At 34.4% G+C, this 25,837-nt stretch overlaps 1 protein-coding gene across 5 annotated transcripts in view; it reads left to right on the top strand.

The window, feature by feature from the left end:
* rps6ka1 (ribosomal protein S6 kinase a, polypeptide 1) overlaps positions 1-25,837 on the top strand; it is a 105,614-nt gene that overhangs the window by 60,458 nt on the left and 19,319 nt on the right. For 2 of the 5 annotated variants that reach the window (XM_068214459.2, NM_001077775.2), the window contains 3 exon segments: positions 19,950-20,069; positions 22,333-22,414; positions 24,678-24,758. In XM_068214459.2, coding sequence (XP_068070560.2) covers positions 19,950-20,069; positions 22,333-22,414; positions 24,678-24,758 — 283 coding nt within the window. 5 annotated transcript variants of the gene reach the window in all.

The raw sequence follows: 25,837 nt of genomic DNA on the forward strand, positions 1-25,837 counted from the left end.
TGATGTGGTGTGTTATCTGTTTGAAACTGACTACATGTTTTATGTGTATAATTTATGTAAATGACTATACGTGCATATTGTTATATGAAGCCCTCAGATGCTCCCGTGTCTCTCGTCTTCAACCCTGACTGCAGTTTCCATGGTTATGCTGCTCATCCTCTATTCTGTGATGACTCTTATTATTTTCTGACACTCCCCACGGGACTAATCTTCCATTCACACCTGACCCGAGCAACTCATTCACAAACCTCACACGCTACATCCTACAGATGGGCTTCTGTCATCGCAAGAAGTGGTGAAATTACTGAATTACTCATTAAAGCATGATTGAAATGTTGTGTGGTGCTCCTCCTCTGACATAGTGAAAAAGTATACTGGACTTTGTAGATTGAAGTAATAGTTTCTTCAAAAACATTTCTACTTTTACTTTTTTTTTTTCTTTTTTCGCTGGGTGATATGCATTTCACCTGGTGTGGAATATGTGAAAGCTATTTATAAGTGTCACACTTCCTGATGCCAGCAGGTGGCGCTGTGACTAACTGAATTTTAGCTTTTAGATGTGTCCAGGCTAGGACTTTTATCAAACTTAAAGTTTGGAGCAGACTGGAAAGTGTATAAATTAATCAGCTGTGCATTATTTTGTGATAATTTAATGGACGGAAGTAGGGCTGCAAGACTAATCGAAAAAAGATTGCAATCTTGATTTGACCCTGCACATGATGTTAATTCAGCATTTTTACAGTTCCGGCAATTCTATTTTCTAGTTTAGGAGAAGAATAAAGGCAGTTGTATAAGGCTTCATATTGTTTTAAATGCCAAAATAGTGTTAAAATACCTCCAAATAGTGTTAAAAGTGTCACATACTGTATTTACAAGGAATAATTCACCCAAAAATGTCAGTTTTTGTCTTAATATAATGATGTATTCGCGGCTGCGAAATCACACGTGAGCTCACGCACTTTGTTTCTTATTGAGAGGGGGTGTGCGCAATCGATGTCTAATTTAGTGAACAGAGCCTGCATAGGCTGTGAATGTTGTTAACAGGTAAGAAAGTTGTAAATAATGTTCAGTTTGTTGCACAGACTGTTTTTTTCCTCTTTCTTTCATAGCTACCACAGTGTTATGCATGAAAATAAATGTTTTATAGTGTCAGTTTACCTACTCTGGCCTATATAATGTTGAAATAAATGCAAGAGGGAATCTGATAATGGCAAATGTTTCATTTTACCAGTGAAAATGGTCTACTAATGTTGTCAACGACAGATAGCAAGTTGTTGTCTCTTCAGAATGATGAATAGTTGAATTCTGATGCATGACTTTACTATGTGTTATTGACCAGGACAAATTTAAAGTCTGCTCAAGTCCACCATTCCAAGTCTATTCAAAATGTATCATTTTAACCAACATTAGACCTACACACATGCTTAATATTATTGTTGTTTTACCATATGATTGAGAATAACAATAATACTAATAGTCTACTCGTATTAATCTTTATTCTATACCTACAGAATCGTAAGAAATTTGTAATCTTGATTTCTAACTAAAAAAATTGTGATTCTTGTTTTAGCCAGAATCGTGCAGCTTTAGACTGGAGTCAATACTACTGCTACTGCTCCACACCTAAAGCTATTGGTCAGATGTTCTCTTTTCAGACATTTTTTGTTAGGTTTCTGTCCTTAAATCTCTCTCTGTCCTAAAATTCATTTCTTTTGTTTTTAGCTGTGAAGTATTTAAACTCATTCACCAAAGTAATATGGAACTTCAGTGCAGTCAAGACCTACCACCAAAAACTTTAGTTGTAAATTTTTTTTCTTTGAAAATAAAAATAACTGCACACTTTAGGGCGTACTCACACTAAATACAGTTGCCTTGAACCATGCCGAAAGTGCGAATTTTTTATTTTTTTTTCCCTCCTTCCCCTGACGGCCTGCACTCACACTGCATTTTGCCTTCTGAATGAGAGCACGCCCTATTCATACGGGGCTTCAGCGTCAATGTTTGACAGAGGGTGTTCCTGAAGTTGGGACTAACGCAATTGTCACAGCAGCGTCAGCCAATGAAATTAGTCAGCAATCGACTTCTGTCTGAGCTGGTGTATTGGCATAAAGTGATCTGATTGGCTGACAAGTACATTGGCGCTTGAAAAGTTGAGAAAGTCCCAAGTTCTGCAGCGAGTAACACCACTGAAGCAGCGCCGATGGATCCACAATGCAATTCGGCAACGCCTGACGTCACCCATTCAAAGTGAATGGGAAGCGTTGACGCCCCATGTGAATGGAGCATTACATCATCGATGATGCGACTGTTCAGTTTAACAGAAGATTAACGCTCTTGATAGGCACAGTGGAGATTGCTTGAGTTATATCGCTTTAGTGATTTGGGATGCAGTGACACGCAGTCAAATATTTTGCTGAACAGATCTATTATTTCTGACACTCATAAGTTATCAGAAAAGCTCTCGTGCTGCAGGTATTAGGAGGTTTGCTGAAGGTGCAGCTGACATGCAGTGAAGGGTTTGTGTCTTCAGTTAACAATACCAGTTTACGTTCATTAAAAAGTAAGAATCATTAGTAAATCCATATGAAACAGTCTTCAGTTTCAGGCTCAGGTGCACTTTGCACTAGCCCAAGGCGGTTTGGATAGGGTTTGTAATACACATTGGAAATTTGATTGTTTGTAAATGTTCAAAAGGAAGAAAAAAAAATCCATTCATCTGTCCAGAAAGACAGATGTTTTAGCTGTAATTTTAGTTTTGGCATCTTAACACTTTTGTATCTGCTTAAGTGCAGTTCTTGTGCTGAATCTTTATTGGGAATCTTCATCTTAATGGACCCTTTCCCACAATAGCAACTCGCTCAAGAGCGTCTCAAGTGCAATTACCAGGAAGATTCATTGTAGTTTCTTTCTTCTTTCTAGATCTCTGCTTTCTTTCTCTCTCTCTCTCCCTCTCTCTCTCTCCCCCCCTCTCTCTCTCTCTCTCTCACACACACACACACACACACACACTCACTGCTTTCTTTTTTCCTCTTTCCCCTGTTTCCCATTTCTCTTAGCTCCTGAGCAGCAATTTGCCTTGAACTTACAGGGGTCATGATCTCAACTTTGTCCTGAAGAAATGTTTAATATAATAGGAATCTGATCAGGGCTTTATGTTTGAATTTAAAATGGTGCCCAAGTCAATGAGGTCAAACAAAGACCCTCTGATATGTGACTCAATCACAGAACTGTTCAAGTATTCTGATGTAATTATGAAGAACATTGCTTCCCCGATTTAAATGTCCGCACATTAACAGAACAGATTTGAGGAACAAAATGAAACGATGTGTTGAAGTCATTGTAGATCATGAATATTTACATTTTTGGAAATATGGTCTAATTCTTCATTGTGGTTTAAGCAGTAATTAGAATAAATTATTATTCAGGGTAGTAGTCACAGTGCTCCTTAAAGATTTTTTAGCATTGTTTAAGGAAGAGCCTAATAGAGTAATCAGCCATTCCACTGTTTTTTATTATTATTATTATTTTTTTTTTAAGAAACGGCATATATTAAGGCCCTCCAGACTTGACATGACTCACTCTGAACTCTCTGAATTTATTTGCATTTTAACAGCCTATTATATTTCAGTGTTCTGTGTCAGACAGGCTGTTCACTTAAGCAGGAAGGTTAGCATCATTTGCTTTTTCCAGTTGTCACACTTATCTGATTTGCACAAATGCTGCCACTTGATTTCTTCTTCCTTCAAATATGCAAAATAATTACATTTTTAAGTTTTATATGCATCTAAAAATAAAAACCAAAATGTATTTTTCTGAGAATGAATGAATGAAAGAATGAGTAATTCAATAAATGAGTAGTTGCGCATATAAATAAGTACTTTAAGGAATAATTAATTCTTTAATTTAAAAGAAAATTCTTGTATTAAATGGACTTTAATTTTGAAGTTTTATTTGTATAAGTTGTCAAATTATAAAATGTTTAATTGTTTAGATTGTGTAATTTAATTTAGTATACATACTTGTTGATTATTCAAATTTGCTTTACAAAGCAATCTTTTTTGTTGATGTTTTGAGACCAACAAAAGTATTTTCTATTACCATGAATTAGGATTTTTGTTTTACTCTAAGTCTGTGTGTGATCAAATGAGATCTCAGACATTTTTTTCCCTGAACTCTGTACAGCTGGTGAGTTTTCACGCTGTTTCCTAGCTAGGCGCAATGCTCCAAGCAAATCCTCTGTCCACAATCAACATTAACCTGAGATGAAGCGCCGTAAAATCACAGCCAGTCAGAATCTGATTAATGTACGGTTACATGCACTAAGTTTTGTTTTGACTTAAAAATTGCACAGACTACAATAATAAAAAAGTTCCAAAATTAAGTTTTTGTAACATTGCCATAGAAAATCCATATTTGATTCCCATAAGAACCTACCAGTGAAGAGTATCAGCGAACCTACCATTTTGTGTAACATAACAAACGTTTTTATAAACATTCTCTTATGTGGAATGTAAAGTTTCTTCCTGGAACCATTGATGCCAATAAAAAGCTTTGTTTTTAAGAGGGAATAATGTCACTGTAACCTTTGCATGATGTGATATGACAGAACAGTCTTGTGTTTGTGTTGATAGGAGTCTGAATTTGATAACAGGAATGAGTCTCTCCAGTGTATTCAGACCAACTCTTAGGTTTGTTTAATCCTCACTGCTCTATACTTTAGGCCAATAATGTTTAATATTTAATGATTAAAACATGAGTGTGTACATTTTTATACAGAACATATACAAGTAACCATAACCAAATTTCAAATTCACTTGCAGTCACTTGCAATAATTTTATAGTTTCTTTACAGAAGGACTTTTATTTCTTAATGTGAAAAACATTTTATTAATCTAATTAACCTTTTCTTCTTTAATAAACTATTTGAACTAAATTCTGATGGAAAAGGCTGCATGTGCATCTGATTTGGATAACTTGATAAACAGTTATATTTGTCACTGCATGAGTTTGCCATCAGTTTAGTTTATAGGTGTTTCTTTTTATGTCTGACTGAATTTGCTAAAGATTCAATGAAGTTTAGATCAGATAGAAGCACCTTTCCTCTTTTAATACCCATGATATTGTATTGAATCAATTTGATGTATCAGTGATGTAAGAAAAAATACCAAGCAAGTTACTTATGATGCTTTCAAAATCAGTAAAATCATGTCTTTTTCTGTATGTATGTGTGTACCTTACTCCCCTCATTACAGGGACCAAAAACCTGACAAGATGAATAACACTTGTACATTTTGACCTTGTGGGGACTTTTCTTACAAATAAAATATACTGAGAATGTAAAACTGCAGATTGTTTTCTATAAAGGTTGTATTTTAGTGTAGGGTGAGGTACGGTGACAGAAGATCGTTTAAAGTAAAGTAAAAAACAAAAAAGTCTTTTGGAAAATGGTGTGTGTGTGTGTGTATGTGCGAGCGTGTGTGGTCCTGCATGGTATTCATCAAACAATCAATCAATACCAATCATCAAAAAAATAAAAATACCAGTCATTTTTGACAATGTGGGGACATTTGTTGTCCCCCATGAGAAAAACAACTGAATCATTCAGAATAGAATGATTGAAATGAATGAAAAACAGAAAGTTTTTTTATTATTATTATTTTTTTTTAAAAACTTGCAGGTTTTCTCTCAGGATTAGAGTAAGAGAATAATTTGACCAACATTACATCCACAGCAAGTCCCCATTTAACATGAAAACCCAACATTTGTGTGTGTGCGCGATCAGATTGGGTTGCAGCTGACGCAATAATTTTAGTACAAGTAAAAGATCCTTTAGCAGAGTACAAATCTTTTTAAACTACACGTGTATCATGTTTCACTTGCACACCCATTAAAATTTAAATGACCCATACCTGTGCTGCCCTCTAGTGTCTTGTTCTGGCACTGCATCTGCACCCGTTCACTCATAACCCAAAGGAGAACAATGTCTGCCTCTTAGCGACTCTCAAACTATGAAGTGTTCAGCCACTTCATACAGTATATCACCAGCCCAACAACACTGTGCTCAGCTCATTACAATCTCATGTTTATTTGCTCAGTTAATTAGAAGGCTATACATATTCATACGCACTTTCCACTGATCAAAGAGGCTCAAACTGTTCATGTCTGCCAATTAATTATTAAGCCTCTTCCAGCCTTTGGCCAGCTAATTAGCATGACCAGTGTAGATGGCATCCTCTCACACACCAGCTTTATTAAGCCTCTTCCAGCCTTTGGCCAGCTGATTGGCATAACCAGTGTAGATGGCATCCTCTCACACACCAGCTGCACACACGTCTTTACGCTCAACGAGCAGTTCTGTAAATCCAGTGCAACAGGTGGCCACACAAAGAGACACACACATCGCGTGTGGTTCAGCGAGGAGATTCTGAAACACGTGTTGAGCTGTAAATGTTGCGTTCAGATGGTTTTGGAGACTGAAGGGAGTCTGGTGGTTAAGTGGGGTAGGTGTTGACGTGTTGGTTGGGAAGTCATGAAACTTGTCAAGCGCTCAGTGATCTGGTTAGGCTCATGAATATTAATTAGGATGCTTTGACTTAATCTAACCATACACTTAAAAAATGCTGAGTTTTGTGTTGGGATGACATAAAGGAATTAAGTTAATTTACAAGTCTTTACAAATACTAGTGGATTGAACATAAAGCATAAACTGAAGAATAGTTGTTTCAGCTCATTTTAAAGTTGTAGTAAGTAGTTTGAACAAGCAGCAAGCATATTTTTTGAGTGTAATAGATCATAGTAGAATCTACTGTACACTATACACTTTAAAACAAATCTTGCTGCCTTCATCTTTTGAATTTTTGAGTCAAAATAACTTTTCTAGTAACTCAATTTCCTTCAGTTTAGTCTCTATTTCAGAGGTTGCCACAGCGGAATGAACCAACAACTGCAACCCAGTATTGGGAAACACCCATACACACTCATTCACACACACACACACACACACACACACACACACACACACACACACACAATTTAGTTTATTCAATTTACCTATACCACATGTCTTTGGACTGTGGGGGAAACTGGAGCACCTGGAGGACACCCGCACCAACACAGGGAGAACATGAAAACTCCACACAAAAACGCTAACTGGCTCAACTGGGACTCAAACCAGCGATCAACCACTGAGCTACCGTGCCGCCTTTACATCAATCAAACTGACTAAAAATATTAGGTTTAACTTTGTAAAACTTAAATTAAACTATAGCCTGATTATCTTGTTAAAATAAGTTAAACTAGCATGAACTTTGTTGTCACATTTTTGTCATGTACTTTTTACAGTGTAAATGTTTGGGCTTCTTAAGTATTAGGTTACTGAGTATGTTTGCATGGACACCGATAATACGATTGTAATACGATTAAGACAGTACTCTGAAGAGTCTACATGTAAACAGCTATTTTTGATTATTTTAATCTGATCTAATCGAATTAAGATGTGTGGAGTATGCCGATTTTAGTCGTGTTTTGAAGCACTGTACAGACATGTACACAACTTAATCAAACTATTACTGTCATGTAGGATTTTTGTAACACATATTGTTACAGGATGAACTATACACACACAGATGTTTGACATTATTCTCTGCATCACGAAATGTGGAGGGATTTTCCCCATACAGTGTTTGGTATCAAACTCTATTAAAACAACTTCCAGCAGTTCATACCTGCATGCAAAGTGTATGCAAAGTGAATTATAGTAAACTGCTTGGCAGTCAAGCCCATGTCTTAGAGCAGAGATGCCTAAAGTAGGGCCCACAGGCCAAAGTTGGCCCATTGAAAACCTTTCATTTGGCCCACTATACCATCTGAGAAGAGAGTGAGAACAAAGGACAGGGTTGGAGAGAATGCCTTTCGTCATGTTTAATTTGATGCAACTTTTTTTCATTGTTTTATTGCTGAGATACAAAAAGGCAAATGTTTCAATAACATTTTTTTAAATGTATATACTGTCACTCGACAGATAGCAGACTATGCAGAAGACATCGGCAAGCGAATCATGGCAAAAATTTATGTATCTCCATTAGGGCTGGGTTGATAATGTTGAAATGATATTATATCGAGTCACAAAAAACTTACTGCAACAATGGGAATCTAAAAGTGTTGATATTAGAGATGTGCCTAAAATATGAATACAGCTCAAAATATCTTATGCCATAAGATATGGACCCTCTATTTTTTGTAGCTTTAGTCATTGTTGGGGTACTTTTTTAAATCTGGAAGCATTAACAACTTATATTGAAATATATATTGTTATCGTTCAATATGGAAAATAATTATGGAAATGATTAACTTAGATTCATTATCAAATGTATAAAAGCATATTAGTTACTATGAAGCAATTTTTTCTAGTTATTTTTGAATATTATAAAATTAATTAGGATATTACCCATGACAACTATTACCTTTGGCCTATTAGCCCTAATCAAGTGTGGTTTTTTGGCTCTTCATAAGAAAAAGTTTGGGCATCCCCAGTTTAGACTTTCTAATTTCATGCTGCTTTACCAGTTAAATACACAAACTCTATGCATAGATTAGTTAAATATAACTAGCTGGTTTAGCTGTAGCATTTCTGCTTTAGTATGAAGTAATTGCTTTCGTTTTTGCTTCCCAACACTAATGACATCAGTGTCATTAAATATAGCCTTTAAATTACTGCAGTTGCAGCTGTTTTTAGATGCGCAAGTGCTGGGGATGAAATTAGTCATGGCAAAAATTGGTGGCCACATTAAATGACACAACCGCTAAAGCCATTGGGCCTGTGGAAATGTACCTGTCTAAATGCAAAAGCAGAAACTTGGGAGTGACTTGGGTTGAAATTTTGTTCTGGTCAAAAGTTTCAACATTTCCTACTCTGTGTCCTCATCTGAATATATGAGCCCCTTTCTGCATTTCCCCATTTCTGATGACTCAAGAGGTCTGTGTGTGTGAGAGAGAAAGACTGTGACGGATAGCCTCACTCAAGCCTTTGTCCTCAATGACTTGGGTCAGGGTGGAGATGTGGAGGCATATCTTTCGAACCAAGCCACGGATGCAACAGGTAAGTGTACTTGACATTTACCTGAGGGGTTTGTTTTAGGATGAGAGATGAGAGGAACAGGAAGCACATCATTTTACATGGTGCCCAATGCCCATTCTCTTCTGATGTGGGAGAAGATTAGAGAAAGTCCAGACATCACATTATTATGCTGTTGTATACTTCATATGTGCTGGTCTAAAGTCGTAGGGGTCTTTTTAGAGGGCACGTCCCTAGATGTGTAAGCTGTTTCAGTTTGATTCTAGTGTGTGTGTGTGTGTGTGTGTGACTGAACGCTGGGTTGAACATTTCTGAAACAGGAAACGTCTGGTTTATGATGCAGAAAGCGGCAGCCTGTAGCTATGTGGTTTGCTCAGGCTTGCAAATAATACATTAGGTGTTAAATCCTGTGTGGCTTTACTTTCATATTAATGTTTAGGATTGTCGGATGCTTTCTTTTTATTTCTATTTTAGTTGCACCTAATTGAGAGCATATGGAGACAGATGTGCACACTGCTTTTGCAAAATATTGGTAGCAAAAGTGCATTTTGTTTTCTCTGTTGCTGTTTTTTTTATCATGGTGTTGATATTTTTGAAGCCCAGCAGAAGTTGATACAGATGTAGATGCTCATAAATCTAGAGGCTTCAAATAGATTCCATAACTGTTACATGGTGTTTAAGATGCTAAAGGTCGTTGTTGATTGCACGAGAGAATAATAAAGAACTTTCTCTCTTTTTCTGTCAACCTCAGCTGAAACAGGAAGTTTCGAATTGTTCCTGCTGTCGTATGGCTTTGTTACTGGTGTGTGTTCATTTTGTGATGTCAGCTCCATACACTTTCAACACTGAAAGATCACATTAGCGTCCTTCCTACACAAAACGAAGGACTAATTGACTGAATGGAATCTGTCATTTGATTAAACGTAAATTGTTCCAAGTTAGTTTGGACTGACTAGAATACAAAACGCAAATCTAAAAATGTGTCAGGCGCTGTTTAATTGTGAACAGGTTTAAAGTTGGTAGGTTACAAAAAGATCTATGAAGTTTTCTGAAGTTTATAGTACCATAGTTTAGTGTGAAAACAGACATTTAATGATATTTAATCTTCATTTCCTTACTTTAAGAGACTCATTTACACAAGAGCATAGAAATTTAAGCCTTCAGGGAAATCATCTGTTTTTAATGTATTTGTTTAGCATAGAAAGCTGTTAGCAGATTAGCTTGCACATGTAAACATTAGCAAAGACCTGCTTTATCAGATCATGTAAACTTCCTCCTCTGACATTCTTAATGCTATCTTGCAACTATTACACTAGTTTCAAGTAACGATTAAGATAGCTTTCAATCCAGTTAATGGTGCAAGATCACTGTGCTTGTTTTTGGTTTTATATGTTATTATCTGCATCTGTGAAATTGTTATTGTATTGTGTCCCTGGTGCGTCGTATCTGCGTTTTATGTTGCCGAGTCTACGTTATAAATGAGAACTGGTTCTCAATTGACTTACCTGGTTAAATAAAGGTTATTATATAGCCAAGCTGTGTAGAAAGTGTTGAAAGCTGCTAGCCCTGCCCCTAGATAACAAATGTAAACATTACCCGTTAAAACGTCATTGCTGAAAGAAATCTCTTGACCTCTTCATATACTGTAGCCATTTATCATACACTGTCAGAAAAAATGTGCAAAATTTGTGCCCTAAGAGGTTAAAATGGCTTGTCACTAGGGCTGTACTCTTAAGGGTTCACTTGTTACCCATATTTGCACCTTAGCAGTAGATACCGTCAAAGGACAAATATGTACCTCTGCTGACTAAATTGTATCTTTTTTCTGTGATAAATAATGCTATCTTCCACAGTGACTAAATTAACACCCTTTGATTTTAATTCTATATATTAAAATCTATATATTTCACACACATTCATTTTATTTTATTTTCGGTTTAGTCCCAAGTTATCCAGCATATGTTTTACGCAGCGGATGCCCTTTCAGCTGCAACCAATCTCTGTGAAATATCCATACACAATCATTCACCTGTACTGCATGTCTTTGGACTGTGGGGGAAACCAGAGCACCAGGAGAAACCCACGCAAACACATGGAGAACATGCAAACTCCACACAGAATGCTCAAACCAGCAACCTTCTTGCTGTGAGGTGACAGCACTACCTACTGCACCACTGTAAAAAAAAAATATATATATATATATTTTTTTATAATATATAATATATTAAAAAATATATATATATATATAGAACTGCGTAACCTCTATCAGAATAGTAAAACGTGTTTAACCAACAGTTCCAAACTGTTCCACTAAAAAAAGAAATAAAATAATCATCAAAAAAAAAAAAAAAACTAAGACACTTCTATATACTTTTATTTATACTTATTTATAAATGGTTTAACTAAATTTTTGCGATTTTTTTAAAACCTTGACTTTTCAAACATTGAAATCGATTATCATTGAAAAAACTTGAAAAAGGTTATCATCCCATGCCTGACATGGACTCTTTGACAGTTGGAAACATATTTGTACCCTTTATATCTTTAAATGGTACATATGAATACCATAAGGTGCTACTATGAACCATTCACCATTTGTACCCCAAGTGTTCACAAATGGCCTTTTTTTTCTGACAGTGCAGGCGTGAAATGACACAAACGATGGCAGAATTTACTTTATTCTATTTTTGCTCTCTCAAGATTGATGCAAACCTGGAACAGCAATGTGTTGGTTGAGAAATTTCGGAGTTCTTGGTGCATCAGGACATACAGTTGAAGTCAGAATTATTAGCTCCCCTGTTTATATTTTTTCCACAATTTCTGTTTAACGGAGAACAGATTTTTAAAACATATTTCTAAACATAATAGTTTTAATAACTTACTTCTGAAATACAAATACAAACAAAAAAAACTATATATATATAATTCTATAATTCTGTAATAAATATATAATAGTAAATTTATAATAATAAATATATAATAATTCTGACTTCAAACATACTTGAGATATTTTGTACAAAGTTTGACTGTCTTTTTGTTAACTTTTTCCTCAACCCTACATGAACAGTACAAGGCACAGCACTTCTACAGTCTAGAGAAAGAGATTGCCGCTGTCAGTGTGAAGGTAAGAGATCTGGGGTTTTCTGCTGCCGCCTGCTTTCCTTTCTGAGCTCCGTCCTGCAGTCTGTCCGCTTGGGTTTTTGTGGGATTCAGGATAAAGGAAGAGGAGTGCTGAAACTTTCATGGCTGTCTTGGGTGTTTGTTGTTTCTTTGATTATTATGACTTCCTCTTCTTGTATTAGGCTGGAGTGCTCAGGGTCAGAGGAAGAACCTGTGTGTTTTAAAGAAGCACCGTATTTTTAGCACAGTCAATGGTGGAGGAGAACACAGACAGGGGAAAACAGCAATGCATTATGGGACAGGATGAGCCCTTGTGTGTTCACCCGACGGAAACAGACATTTAGATAAAGCTCAGACAGGGACTTTTCTCTTGGTCTACTTCTGTTTGTGGTTATGTTGATTTTACAGTCATCTGATTTGTTTTATTCAGTCTTTTTTATTTGTTTGTTCTTTCATTTGTTTGTTTGTTTTTTTTCTTTTCGACGTTTGTTTCGCTTGTTTTTCTTTTCATTTTTGTTTATTTCGTGTAGCAGCATAACCGATACAATATTTTCACTGCCAATCATTTCACTTTTTTATACCAATATAGAAAGTAACAAAACTCAATGTCAAAATTCAATAAATAAATTAAATAATAATAATAACAATACAAAAATAATGTATACAACATTAATAACAAAATTTACACAATTAGGCGAGGGTCAAATATACTACTATGGTGCTTATAATATGCCAAAACAATCTGAATTTTAATTGTGTTGATTTGAATTATTGACAATTATTATTTAATAAATCTGAATTAATTAATTAATTTCTTAAATTGAATTAGAATTTTATAACTTATATATTGAACATCTGAAATTTAAGACAACTGAATTTTCTTTTTGACTTTTTCGGTGATTCATCTTAAATTCTTTTTATTTTATTAGTTATATGGATTGCTTCTTTATTTGTTTCTTTTTTTTCATTTACCTTTATACTTCTGTGTTTTTTATTAATTGGTTTATTCTTTTGATTAATTTATTTTTGTTATTTATTTTTTCTTTTCATTTTGTTTGTAGTTGTTTTTTGCTTTTACTTTAGTTCCTTTTTTTCTTGTTTTTAGTCATGTTAATTTTTCTTCAGTTCTTTTTTGTTTTTTTATTTGTTTGGTTTCATGTTTTTTCTTTGTTTTTTTAGTACTTTTTCTTGCACTTTTAATTTTGCAATAATAAACACAACACAAAAAGAGTGTGTTTATCGTTTAGTACTAGGAATTCACCGATATGGATTTTTTTGGCCAATATCGATAACTCTAAAGATTTGGAAGTCGATAACCGATATATTAGCCAATTAATATAAATATTTTAAAATGTCTTACTTTTATACAGTAAACAACTGATTTTGTTTTTAAAACTTCCTAAAAGTTTAAACTTTGAACTGATCTTATGAACTGAATGGTCTATACTCAAATAAAAAAACAATCTTTTTAAATTGCAAGGTGATTATTTAGACCTAAATTCACGATTTCACTTAAATCAACATGTCAAGAATAAATTGTTTTCTTTTATTCACATAGCAAATTATTATGCAACTTGACTGTTGCATAAAAATAATAGGGTAAATAACAAAACAGGATTTAATTAACAAACAAGTATAATAAATAGATTTTAAATAAAATGAAAGTGAAAGAACTAAGAACTGAAACCATCCCAATTGTTCTTGAATAAAATGTGTTATAGTAATGTGCATATGTAAAAATATGTATTGTCCAAAAAAGAGGTGTTTTGACAGTTCAGAGCCATCAAGCGAAAAGCTAAATGCGGATAGTATTTCTTTAGAAAACGTGGCATTAATGTTTAGCTGCAGGCACTGTGTGATGCATGTGCATGCGAAGCTAGTCGGATTTGTCCTCGGAGTCAGATTTTGATACAGCATGACTTTGACAAACACAGAGCATAATATAAAGACAGAATGTGGCAGACAGTTGAGAACACCCATACTGGATTCAGTGACTGGCACACGTCTCCACAACTGCTGTAAAGGCTTTGTCAGATCACTATGTATGTCTGCTGTGATATCCATCTTATGCTCTCGTTAAAATCATTATAATTATGCTAATCAAACTGAATACAATCCTACATTAACACATAGCAAGCAACATGTTGATAATAACAAATAATCATATTAGATTACGAACAACCCAACGAGTTGTTTAGCACATGTTCATTGCAGCTATTATGTTTACACAAGTGATATTTTTCCTGAGGTGATTTAAATCAAAATACACAATGGAACTCTATCAAACATATCTACAATGATAAGGAATATGGTTACTTGGCGCACAGCAATACCACACAAAGAAAGGACAGACTTTGAAGCAATAAACAATTTGAGGAAAGCTCCGTTATAGTGCACTGGACATGTCTGAACAAGTTCAACCCATGCTTGCATAAGGCAGGCAGTTCTGTACAATGACATAATCTATCGGCTTAACGATATCGGCCTAATTTTGATATCGGACCAATAACATAAAATATAGCATTTATCGGCCGATGTTGATATGGCCGCCGATATATCGTGCATCCCTATTTACTACATGATTATAAAAATATTCATCAAGTACACATAAATAAAAAAAAATTCTTCAGATATATAAAATACAATTTGACAAACTGAAAAAAGTATGTTTTCTTTGCGCTATATTTACATTAGCGTGTGATTATTCTGCCACACATTACTTTCACACATCCTCCCTCCCTCTCTCTGTTTTTTTTTTTTCTCTTACCAGTTCTGTTTTCAGGTCTCAGTCTCTTCCTTCCTCTTCCTGTCTTCACTTTAGTTGTCGAACAGGGCAGAGCAAACACCCGTACCAACTCACACACACAAACACACACATTTCGCTCTCTTATCTGGGATGAGTGTTGTTGTCGCAACCCCAACTGCAGGCGGATGGGGGTAATAGTGAAATGCCCTGACTAGAGGAGAGATGAAGAGATGGAGAAGGAGAAAAGGAAGTTTAGTAAAGTCAGTCAGTTGTTGACTCTTTACCTGTTCAGGCGTCAGCACAGTAAGACTTTAGCCAATGGCACTCAGTCCAGAGAGGACACAAACACCACCACAAACTGCACTTCATCTAGTGCAACTTTAACTGAACTTACAACGTGGACGGTCAGTAATTGCACACTCTAACACAAAATATATATGCATAGTTTTGTTGTTGGCTTGTGTTGTTATGGAGTTTGTATGTTGAGGGGAAATGTTTCATTTGGTTTGTTGTTTTGGGCAACACTGAAGTGAATAAGTGCAGGTATTAACATTGCCTTCCTTTTAAAGACATCCATCTTTCTTGTGGTGTGCCTCTATGATCATGCTCATGTTTTTTTTTTGGTCATACAAGTGTTAGCACGGAAATGAAAAGTAAATTCTGTTCAGTCAAAGTGTTTGGAAAAGCAATATTGTGTCTTATTGGTTTAATTAATTCTTGAATAATTATTACTCTTATTGATCATGTTTACATTTACATACAAACGACACTGTGTTTACTTAAAAATCGAGTTATTTTCTGGTGGTGATATCAAAACATGAGCACCCATGCATCAGTTTAGATCTTCAGTGTAAGGTATTTACATGTGTGAAATGGGGCAATGGGCAAAAATCTTAAAAATTAATTAGTTTATATCTTGTTGATAAAGGAAGATTGTTTAATATTTACATGACCACAAATGTTGTCTGCTTAAGTGTAATTAGGTGAAGGCACCAGTTCACCCAAAAATAGATATAAAGTTGTTTTAAACTTTTATGAATTTCTTCTGTTAAAGCCAAGATGAAGAAACTGAAGAATGTTGGAAAAATGAGCCACTGATGTCCATAGTAGGAACAAAAAAATACTATGGAAGTCTGTGGCTGCTTTCTTCCAACGTATTTCAAAATATCTTTGTGTGTTTGTGTGTGTATGTGTGTGTGTGCGCGTATGTGTGTGCGTGCGTGTTTGTGTCTTCTTTAGCAGAAGAAAGAAACTCAAACAGGTTTGAGAAAAGTAAAGGATGAGTTCGTTTCTGGATGAACTTTTCCTTTAAATATCACTTTAAACTAGGGGTGCCCAATTTTTTTCTTATAAAGGCCAAAAACCACACTTGATTGAGGCTAGCAGGCCAAAGGTAAATATAGTTGTCATGGATAATTTCCTAATTTATATAATATTTAAAAATTACTTGAAAACATTGCTTTATATTAACTAATATGTTTTTTTTTACATATGATAATGAATCTCAGTTATAACAGAATGGAGATAAGGGCTGGGCGATATGGCAAAAATGCAATCCTAATTAATTATTTTTCATATTGTATGATAACGATATATATTTCGATTTAAGTTGTCAGTGCTTCCAGATTTAAAAGAGTACCCCAACAATGACTGAAGCCACGAAAAAGAGAGTCCATTAAATGGCATAACATATTTTCGGCTGATAAATTTTAGGAGGCTGAAAATTCGATACACCTGTAATATCAGCACTTTTGGATTCCCATTGTTGTACATTTCTTAGATCAGTATAGAGTTAGAAAGTCCAGAGCTTAGTATTGTTACTGACATCAATTTATTTCGCAATTCCATATAATATCGTTTATCAGCCTAACTCTAATGGAGATAGACAAATTTTTGCTGTGATTTGCTTGCCAATGTCTTTTGCATAGTCCAATACCTGTCGAGTCACAGTAATTACATTTTAAAAAATCTGATTCATTTACAACATTTAATTGAAACATTTGATTTTTTTGTATCTCAGGAACAAAACACACCAACAAACAAACGTTACATCAAATTAAACATTACAAAAGGCATTTTCCTCAACTCTCTTTATCATTCTCACTCTCCTCTCAGATGGGATGAGATGGTGGGCCAAATCAAAGGTTACAATGGGCCAACTTTGGTTTGCTGGCCCTAGTTTGGGCATCTCTGGTTTAAACCAATACATTTTAAACAAACTTTTAAAAGAATAATTTAATTTATTATTTTTGTTTATTTGTCAGGGACAGTGTACATTAATTAGCATTGCTGCAAATGCTCTACAATTAGCTAGAAGGCTATTTTTTTATCCGTTGTCTCTGGACAGATGTTAGAATTGTATAATTTTTGTATTATTTTTTAGAGTGACAATCAATCGAGTATAACTAAGAAGCACTAAAATAGATATAGTTAAATATATTTTAGTAAATAAAATGTATATACAAAAATAACTAAAAACACCAGCATTATTAATAGAGATAAGAGTAGTTAAAACATATTTAAACAACAAATCATTAAGATCCAGGCAGAAGTGGTATCATGATAGGTAGGTACAAGCTAATATGAATGATGACACTTCTATAAACCTATTGTAAGTGGTTATTTCTCTGATGCTCCCAGGGGACCGTTTACCCTAAAATCGAAATAGTCATTTTAAACTTGTGGACATTCTTCTGTGAAACAAAACCAGATGTATTGAAGACTGTTGTTCATTAAGCAGTTGTGTTGATCATTGACTTGCATTATAAGGGCACACATTTACACCAAATCAAAACGCCAAGACATTTGTCAAAAGATATATTTGGTGTTCCATGGTAACAAACAAGTCATACAGGAAAGAGCATGGCAGTAAACAAAATTATGTGTTTAAATGACAGCTTATTAGTATAATGACAATGTTTCCAACTTCCCACTGAGTGATGATGTTGGTGGTGAGTTAGTCAGCTTGTGGGTTGTATACCAGCAGCTGTTAGTCTAACTGGGTTTGATATTTTACTGTTTGTGTGGTTTACTAAACCATGTTCTCAGAATGCTCGTCTTCTCCTCTAATCTGATTTCTAGCAGAGACTAGCCAATTGCTAATATAATAGCTAAATCCAATTACAGTAGCTAACATCTACTAACTCTAATGCTCTAATCTAAATGCATAAGCTTTCCATCTGCACTGCTGATGAAGCTTGCAAAATAACAAAATAACATGGTGGTGGTATTTAAACCCTTCATAGGGCAAACACTCATTAGATAAACCCTGAAGTGTTACAAGGGTTTAGTACAAGGGTTTAGTTGAACTGTTATGACTTTGTATATGTATAAAAATGTATGTTGTAATCAATTTCAATGTTCTTTTCTCAGTAAAGTGTTAATAGTGTCATGATAATACTAAAAATGTGTGTTTAAATCAGGTTGTGCAACAATCCCTGAAAACTTTCTGATATAACTGTTATATTTTATCTCTTAAAGAAGGAACTTTATTGAAAGATCCATCCCTCTTGGAGCCCCATTTAGATGTTGGGATGTTGTTAAAGTCACTGACAATGCTATTGATTTACTCTTGAAATTAAGGTTAAATGTTCAGTGACATAGATGATAATACACTCAAGCATGGCACATCATTCAGTGCCTTCTCTCATAAGAGACTTAAAGTCCTATCTATAGTATTTACTTAAAGTCCAAAATATCTTTTGTTCTTGTGTGTTTACGTTAGCGTACACCAGTGGTTCTCAGTTCCAGTACTCAAGTCACCCCCTTCCCTCCTGACCTGCACATTTTGTATTGCCGCGGCCATACTTGATTTTGCGCATGTGAATTTATGTTGTACAATGTTGCGAAGAGGGGTGGAATTAAACAAGTTGATTAGACATTTAAAAAGTTGGTCCATATTTTAAGTCATGTTTTGATCTTCTACAGGTCTCATGTAATCATGTGATGCGAAATTGTTGGTCAGAGTTTACCAAGCTTGAACTCTCACCACAGCGAACTGCAAAACTTGCCACATGAGCTTGTGTTTCCAGTCATGAATGGAAGACTATGGAGCGAAAAGTGCAGTGTGACCGCGGCTTACGTCTTCCTTAGTTAACACACCTGATTCAGATCATCAGCTTATTAGCAGAGAGATCCATGAACTGATCCTTTTGTGTCAAATAAGACATCCATACAAAATGTTCAGGACGCAATTGAGAACCACTGGTGTACTCAAACAAGTGAATGCACAGTTTTACAAAACTATAGTCTGTTTAGTAATGTCCTCAGACTTTTAAAAATAATCTTAAAAACGTGATTAGTTCATTTAATTTGTGATTTAACTCCAAAAAGTGAGATGTTGAATATACTTTTAAAAAAAGAGCAAACATTTTTTTTAATAACTTAATTTTATAGTTATGCACATAGTTTATTTAATAAAGGGAGCAGGTTTACTCACTTTAAAGCCAACTAATCACTTTAAAACAAAGAGTTCACTCACTTTTTAAAGTAAAGTCAACTAATTGCTTTTTACAGTTGAGAGGTTCATCCTTAATAGATTGTTCTCTCTCAGAACATTCAGAATCAAGTCAGCATTAACAATCAAGCTTGTCTTCCTGACCAGTTGGCTCTGTATTCTACAATATACGTTATATTCTGGCTACCCTTATTGAACTTATTCTACAATGCGGAAGTGCACTCGTTTTTGCGATTTGTTTAGAACTTCCGATTCAGTCGCCAATGGGAGAAATGACTAGGAATAATAAACCGCAGAAAACGGTCAAACTACTTGCTTTTCAAACAAGTGTGCCCATAACTATACAGACAAAGTAGAATAATATAATAAGAAAATATCAGTTTGCTGCACAATGAGCTATTTTTAATATCTAAAAATGAATGGAAGTTAATGAGAGCAGAAGTCTCGAGCCAAAAAGATTCCAATGGCTGCACCCACTTGTATGCAAGGAATAAGGTCAGTACAGTAAAGCTCATCTCTGAGGTTGAAGTCCATTTCTATCTTTTGTGTTGTAGGAAGATGGTGAGGAGATCAAGGAGATCAACATCACACATGTGGTTAAGGAGGGATCAGAGAAAGCAGATGCTTCGCAGTTCGAGCTGCTCAAAGTGCTTGGACAGGGCTCCTTTGGAAAGGTAAAAAGAACCATACAGTACATTTTGTATTTGTTCATAGAGGTCTTGTGTTTGTCAGTTTGATTTGTTTAGCCTATAAGATGCTGCAAAAACTGAAGCAAGCACTAGTTCATTATGATTTTGTAAAGCTTTTAAACTTGTTAAAATTAAAAAAAATTTAAAAGCTGATTTTGTTTTGAAGCCCCGCAATTTTCTCACACTTTACTTAGCATCAAGTGGTTCCAAACCTTCATGAGTTTCCTCTTTCTGTTGTAGTAGCCATTTACTTCCATCCTTTTTCAACAGAAAAAGGAAACTTAAACAGGTTTGTGACAAGTGAAGGTAGAGTAAGTGATGAGTTGAGAATTTTGAGTTTTGGGAATACATCAAATGAACAAAGAATACATTAAATTGATACTTAAGCTTTCTGCATTGTTGCTTATTAACACTTTACTTCTGGATTTCTGTTTATCTGATAGTCCTGAAAACGTTAAATTAACAATTTTTTCTGAAGAGTTGCAGAAATTGAGATTTAAGACTCCATTAACATTCAGCTTTTCCATCCCAGACTAAATAACGTTTTATTTAATTTACATCAAGTGGGTATACAATAACAAAGCTGCCTACAAAACAGTACATGTCCACACCCTTCTTATATACAATTGAAGTCAGAATTATTAGCCCCCCTTTATTTTTTATTTATTTATTTTTTTTTAAATATTTCCTAAATTATGTTTAACAAGGAATTTTTACAGTGTGTCTGATAATATTTTTCTTCTGGAGAAAGTCTTTTTTGTTTTATTACAACTAGAATAAAAGCAGTTTTATAATTTTTTAAAAACCATTTGAAGTTCAAAATTATTAACCTAGTAAAGCCTTTAAATGTCTCTTTAAGCTGCATAAAAATATCTTGAAAAATATCTAGTCAAATATAATTTACTGTCATCATGTCATCAAGATAAAATAAATCATTATTGTTATTAGAAATTAATTATTAAAACTATTATGTTTAGAAATGTGCTGATTAAATCTTCTCTCAGTTAAACAGAAATTGGGGAAAAATAATCAAGGGGGCAATAAATCTGACTTTAACTGTATGTATATACACGTATACACATATACACATTCAAATAACTTAAATAAAAAATAAATAAATGAAATAATAACAAATAAAAAATAATGAATTGAAACATTAAAAAATAGATAATGATAAAATAACAAAACCAATAATACAATAATTATAAAAATAAATAAAACTACATGTTTACAAACACACAATTCACATAATATTCATATAAGATTCACTTAATATAGTCAAAGTTCTTCTGCTTGTCTTTGATGATATAAGTTAGTTTCTCCTGTCCAATACAGTTCAATATTTATTTTTTCCCCAATTCTATGGATCATCAATGTTTTCTATGCAATAGCCCTTCTAGCTAGAAGAAACCCCAAATACCATATTTTTGTCTTACCAATTGTAAGTTTCATAAGATACAAACCAAAAATGCAGAGCTTGGCATTTAAAGGGATTTTATTATTAAACATGTCTGACATGATTATGTTAATATTAACATTTAACTTTGCTGAGTTTTGTTGAAGTCAGGTTCTCTTTTGTCATTCAATTTAAATAAAACTTCCTGTGGGAAGTTTTCTTTTAACTCGTGAATTTAAAAAGAGTTATTCACCCAACGCTGCAGATTGAGGAAAAAATAACTAATAGAGTTTCTTACATTTTTTTTAAAAACCTTTAAACAAGATATTATAACATTATGAAGTCATGGTGGCGCAGTGGGTAGCAGAATCGCCTCACAGCAAGAAGGCAGCTGGTTGGAGCCCCAGCTGGGTCAGTTGGCATTTCTGTGTGGAGTTTGCATGTTCTTCCTGTGTTCACGTGGGTTTCCTTCAGGTGCTCGGGTTTCCCCCACAGTCCAAAGGCATGCGCTACAGGTGAATTGAATAAGCTAAATCAGCAATAGTGTATGTGTGTGTGAATGCAAGAGTGTATGGGTGTCTCCCATGTTGAATTGCATTTGGAAGGATATCCACTGTGTAAAACATATGCTGGATAAGTTGGCGGTTCATTCCACTGTGGCGACCCCTGATTAATAAAGGGACTAAGCTGAAAAGAAAATGAATGAATTACATCCATTAATATTTTAAACCAGTAATATTACAAGGCAGTAAATATACCAACGGATTGGTTGCTTTCAGATTCATTCAGCACAACAGTCTGACTGAACTCTAGATTAAAAACATGTTTTTTTTTTGTCATCCGTGTCCACAGGTGTTTTTGGTACGGAAGGTAACCCCTCCTGACAATAACCAGCTTTACGCCATGAAGGTCCTGAGGAAGGCCACACTCAAAGGTACAGCATCCGTGTAAACACACATACCACAAACCACACACGCTTCCTTTGCTCACATTGACAACAGATACTTTCATTTCTCATTGTTCTCCTTGCCCTGTTTATTTTTCTTATCTAGAGTCACTCCTAGTTTCACTGTAAACACAATAATCAAGCCTAATCATGCAGTTAACTGTTCCTAGTGACCCTTTTCTTAAATATCATTGAATCTGTGTGTTTCAATGTCAGTATACACAATGTTTAGGCTTATTCCTTCAAATCTGAATTGATGTCAGCTTGGAGTTTGAATGAGGTTACAGGTAAACTGTAACTCTGCGGGTTCACAGACTTCCTGTTTTGTTTTTTCTTTCTTTTTGAGGGGCTTTTTTTGTTTTTGATTCGTACCCCCCAAATGACAAGAAATCCCACCTTGTTCACAACCCTGAGGTTTAAGATTGAGGTGTTTGTTCCTCTTCAATCTCTTTTGTTGTCTCTGTCTTCTCGTTCTTTCTCTCTGCTCCTGAAGAGGATCTCTTGACAGATTAGAGTATGTTCTGATGAGAGCTGATAACATCACTTCCTACAAACACGTTATTTGATAAACTTCTGCTTCGCACTTCTGTGAAGCTCGACTTCACTGAATCTGCTGTTGTGTTGGTCACTTTTACAGTAAAGACTATCTTCCTACTCAGGCTCCACTAATATTGCTAAAATATGTGAATTTCATAACTGCTGTTTGCTTGATTGTATTGTAGTTGTGTTTTATTAGTGTTGCTCAGTATTTCAGACTGAAAATTAAAATGTTTGAATTTAGGGCTATGCTATATAATGATGGCACAATCCAAATTCTGTTTTGTACCCCTTTCCCTTCCCCTTGGCCCTTAAAACTGAGTGTGAAGGGGAAGGGCTTTAAAATTTACCCCTAAGAGCTCATACGCAATTGCATGCTTCATTTGAAATCGACGATCGAAACTGCTGTGGTAATTCCAGTTGTTTTATTTTTTAGGTTTTATCTTCAGGAAATCACTGAAAAGATATCAAAGATATCATGTTTTCACAACAATATAATGTGGCAATAAGATCGTAACTCTACTGTGTATTAACAGCATGGCCATATTCATCTATGTAAAAACAACATTAACATTATTGCAGACACTGTACAAAGGTAGTTTCCAGTCACTAGACTTTTCTGACAAAGTATTCGAGTGTCTTCGAGTGTCAGAATGTTGTGGGACTACCATACAGGAGTTTGATTATAGATCGCCAAATTTAGCGGTTTTTATTTTTGCGGGTTTTTTTTATTTTAATTTTTTTTTTTTTTTAATTACGATAAAACATGAACGCGGTTTTGAATATATTAAAATGTGCTTGTTTGTTGTAAAAATTCATAATAATGACAAAAAAATACTAATTTGTAGATCTCCTTACTTCCGGGTGCAGCCATTCTGCTGTTGAGGCTGATGTATTCTGGGAAATTTTCTTACCCCCTGGTTTTGAGTGTGGTCCTGAGAAATCTCCTTTTGAAAGGGTGTACACCCCTTCCTCTTAGCCCTACACCTTCAACCTAAAGAGAATTGGGACACCCTTACCCCATTCACGGGAATGCGCAAAACGAGGGGTAATGGGAAGGGCTAAGGGGTAGAAATGGGATTGGCCCTTTTTATATCCTACTGTATGTACAAAATAAAAAGTATATTGTTTTATTTTATACTTTATCGCTTATGTCATATAAAAACCGCATGATATCATGTCACAAAATAAATTGTTTACTGTAATATTTTTTCATTGTTTAAATGCACTCAATATTACATGCTATTATATCCCATTATGTGAATGCAGACAGAAACATGAATAACAGCATCGTGAGAAAGTTGCAATCTTGAATTTACAATGTTTACTTTTTGCATTTTATTTAACAATTTTGTTGTTCTTCTTGATGGACGTGTAATCATTAGTTTTTGAAAAAAGCTTTATATTTTAATAATATTTATTTTAGATTTGTACATTTTTAATCAAACATTTGCCCTGAAGTTATAAGTGAGATATGATGACACAAGAATGAGTACATTTCTGAGTATGATTAAAAAACTTTACATGCTTATATAGTATTAATTGATTGAAATGACAGAAATGGCACTATATATCAGGACATGTATATCTTTATCGGATTATGAGATGACTTAAATCAGAATATGAGCTTTTTGTCATATAGCACAGCCCTAATAGAATTTGGTAACTTGGAAAACATATTTCCTTTCTAAATGTGAAATTGATCTCATCACAGTGAGGGATCGAGTGAGGACCAAAATGGAGAGAGACATCCTAGCAGACGTCAACCATCCATTTGTGGTTAAACTCCATTATGGTGAGTTGGTGAAGTACTTTGCAAATAATACTTTATCATGCCACTTTTTCCTAGAATGAATTATGCTATTTTAAAGTGTCTCAATATTGTGCTTAAAGGAGTCTATGATATGCAGAAAGAACTGGTCCATCTCTCCCATGTACATTCAATAAACATGGACAACAGAACAGGCACTTACAGAAGCTACACAAAAACTTTTAGTGACAAACCCAAAATTTAAGTTGTTATTCAGTAAAAATCCTGCCATCCACCCACAGTCATTATAATCTGTTGATTTATTGTTTCAATGATCCACTCACAAATCCAAATACCCTGGTGTGCAGATTTAACTGTTTAGCTGTTGTGTTTAAAGCCTCACTGCATGACGATAATGAGGGAATAATAACGTAAAATTTACATCCATTTTTGAAGTTTCAGTGACATGAGCTTGAACATATTTTGATGACAATGTTTTCATTTATGGAATGACTAAACTTGAAATGGCACAGAAAAGCTCTTTGGTTTTAAGTCAGTACTTGATCAAAACAATTAGAGTGTAATATAACTTTAAATTGTTTTGTGAGCGTGGTTTTACTTTGAATCCTGTCCTGTTTTTTCATGAGCATAAATTATGATTTACTCAATTTAGTTTTATTCTATTATTATATTTCGGTTAAGTTTAGTTTAGTTTAGTTTAGTTTACTTTAGTTTAGTTTTGTTTTTTGTTTGGTTTGGTTTGGTTTAGTTTGGTTTTTAGTTTAGTTTGGTGTTTAATTTAGTTTGGTTTTTAGTTTAGTTTGGTGTTTAATTAGTTTAGTTTAGTGTTTGGTTTGGTTTAGTATAGTTTGGTTTGGTTTGGTTTTTAGTTTAGTTTGGTGTTTAATTTAGTTTGGTTTTTAGTTTAGTTTGGTGTTTAATTAGTTTAGTTTAGTGTTTGGTTTGGTTTAGTATAGTTTGGTTTTAAGTTTAGTTTGTTTAGTTTGGAGTTTAGTTTAGTGTAGTTTAGTTTAATTTAGTTTACTTTAGTTTAGTTGGGTTGGGTTTGGTTTAGTTTGGGTTTTAGTTTAGTTTAGTTTAGCTTGGTGTTTAGTTTGGTCTAG

Source organism: Danio rerio, chromosome 17, assembly GCF_049306965.1.
Source record: "Danio rerio strain Tuebingen ecotype United States chromosome 17, GRCz12tu, whole genome shotgun sequence".
Taxonomy (NCBI): domain Eukaryota; kingdom Metazoa; phylum Chordata; class Actinopteri; order Cypriniformes; family Danionidae; genus Danio; species Danio rerio.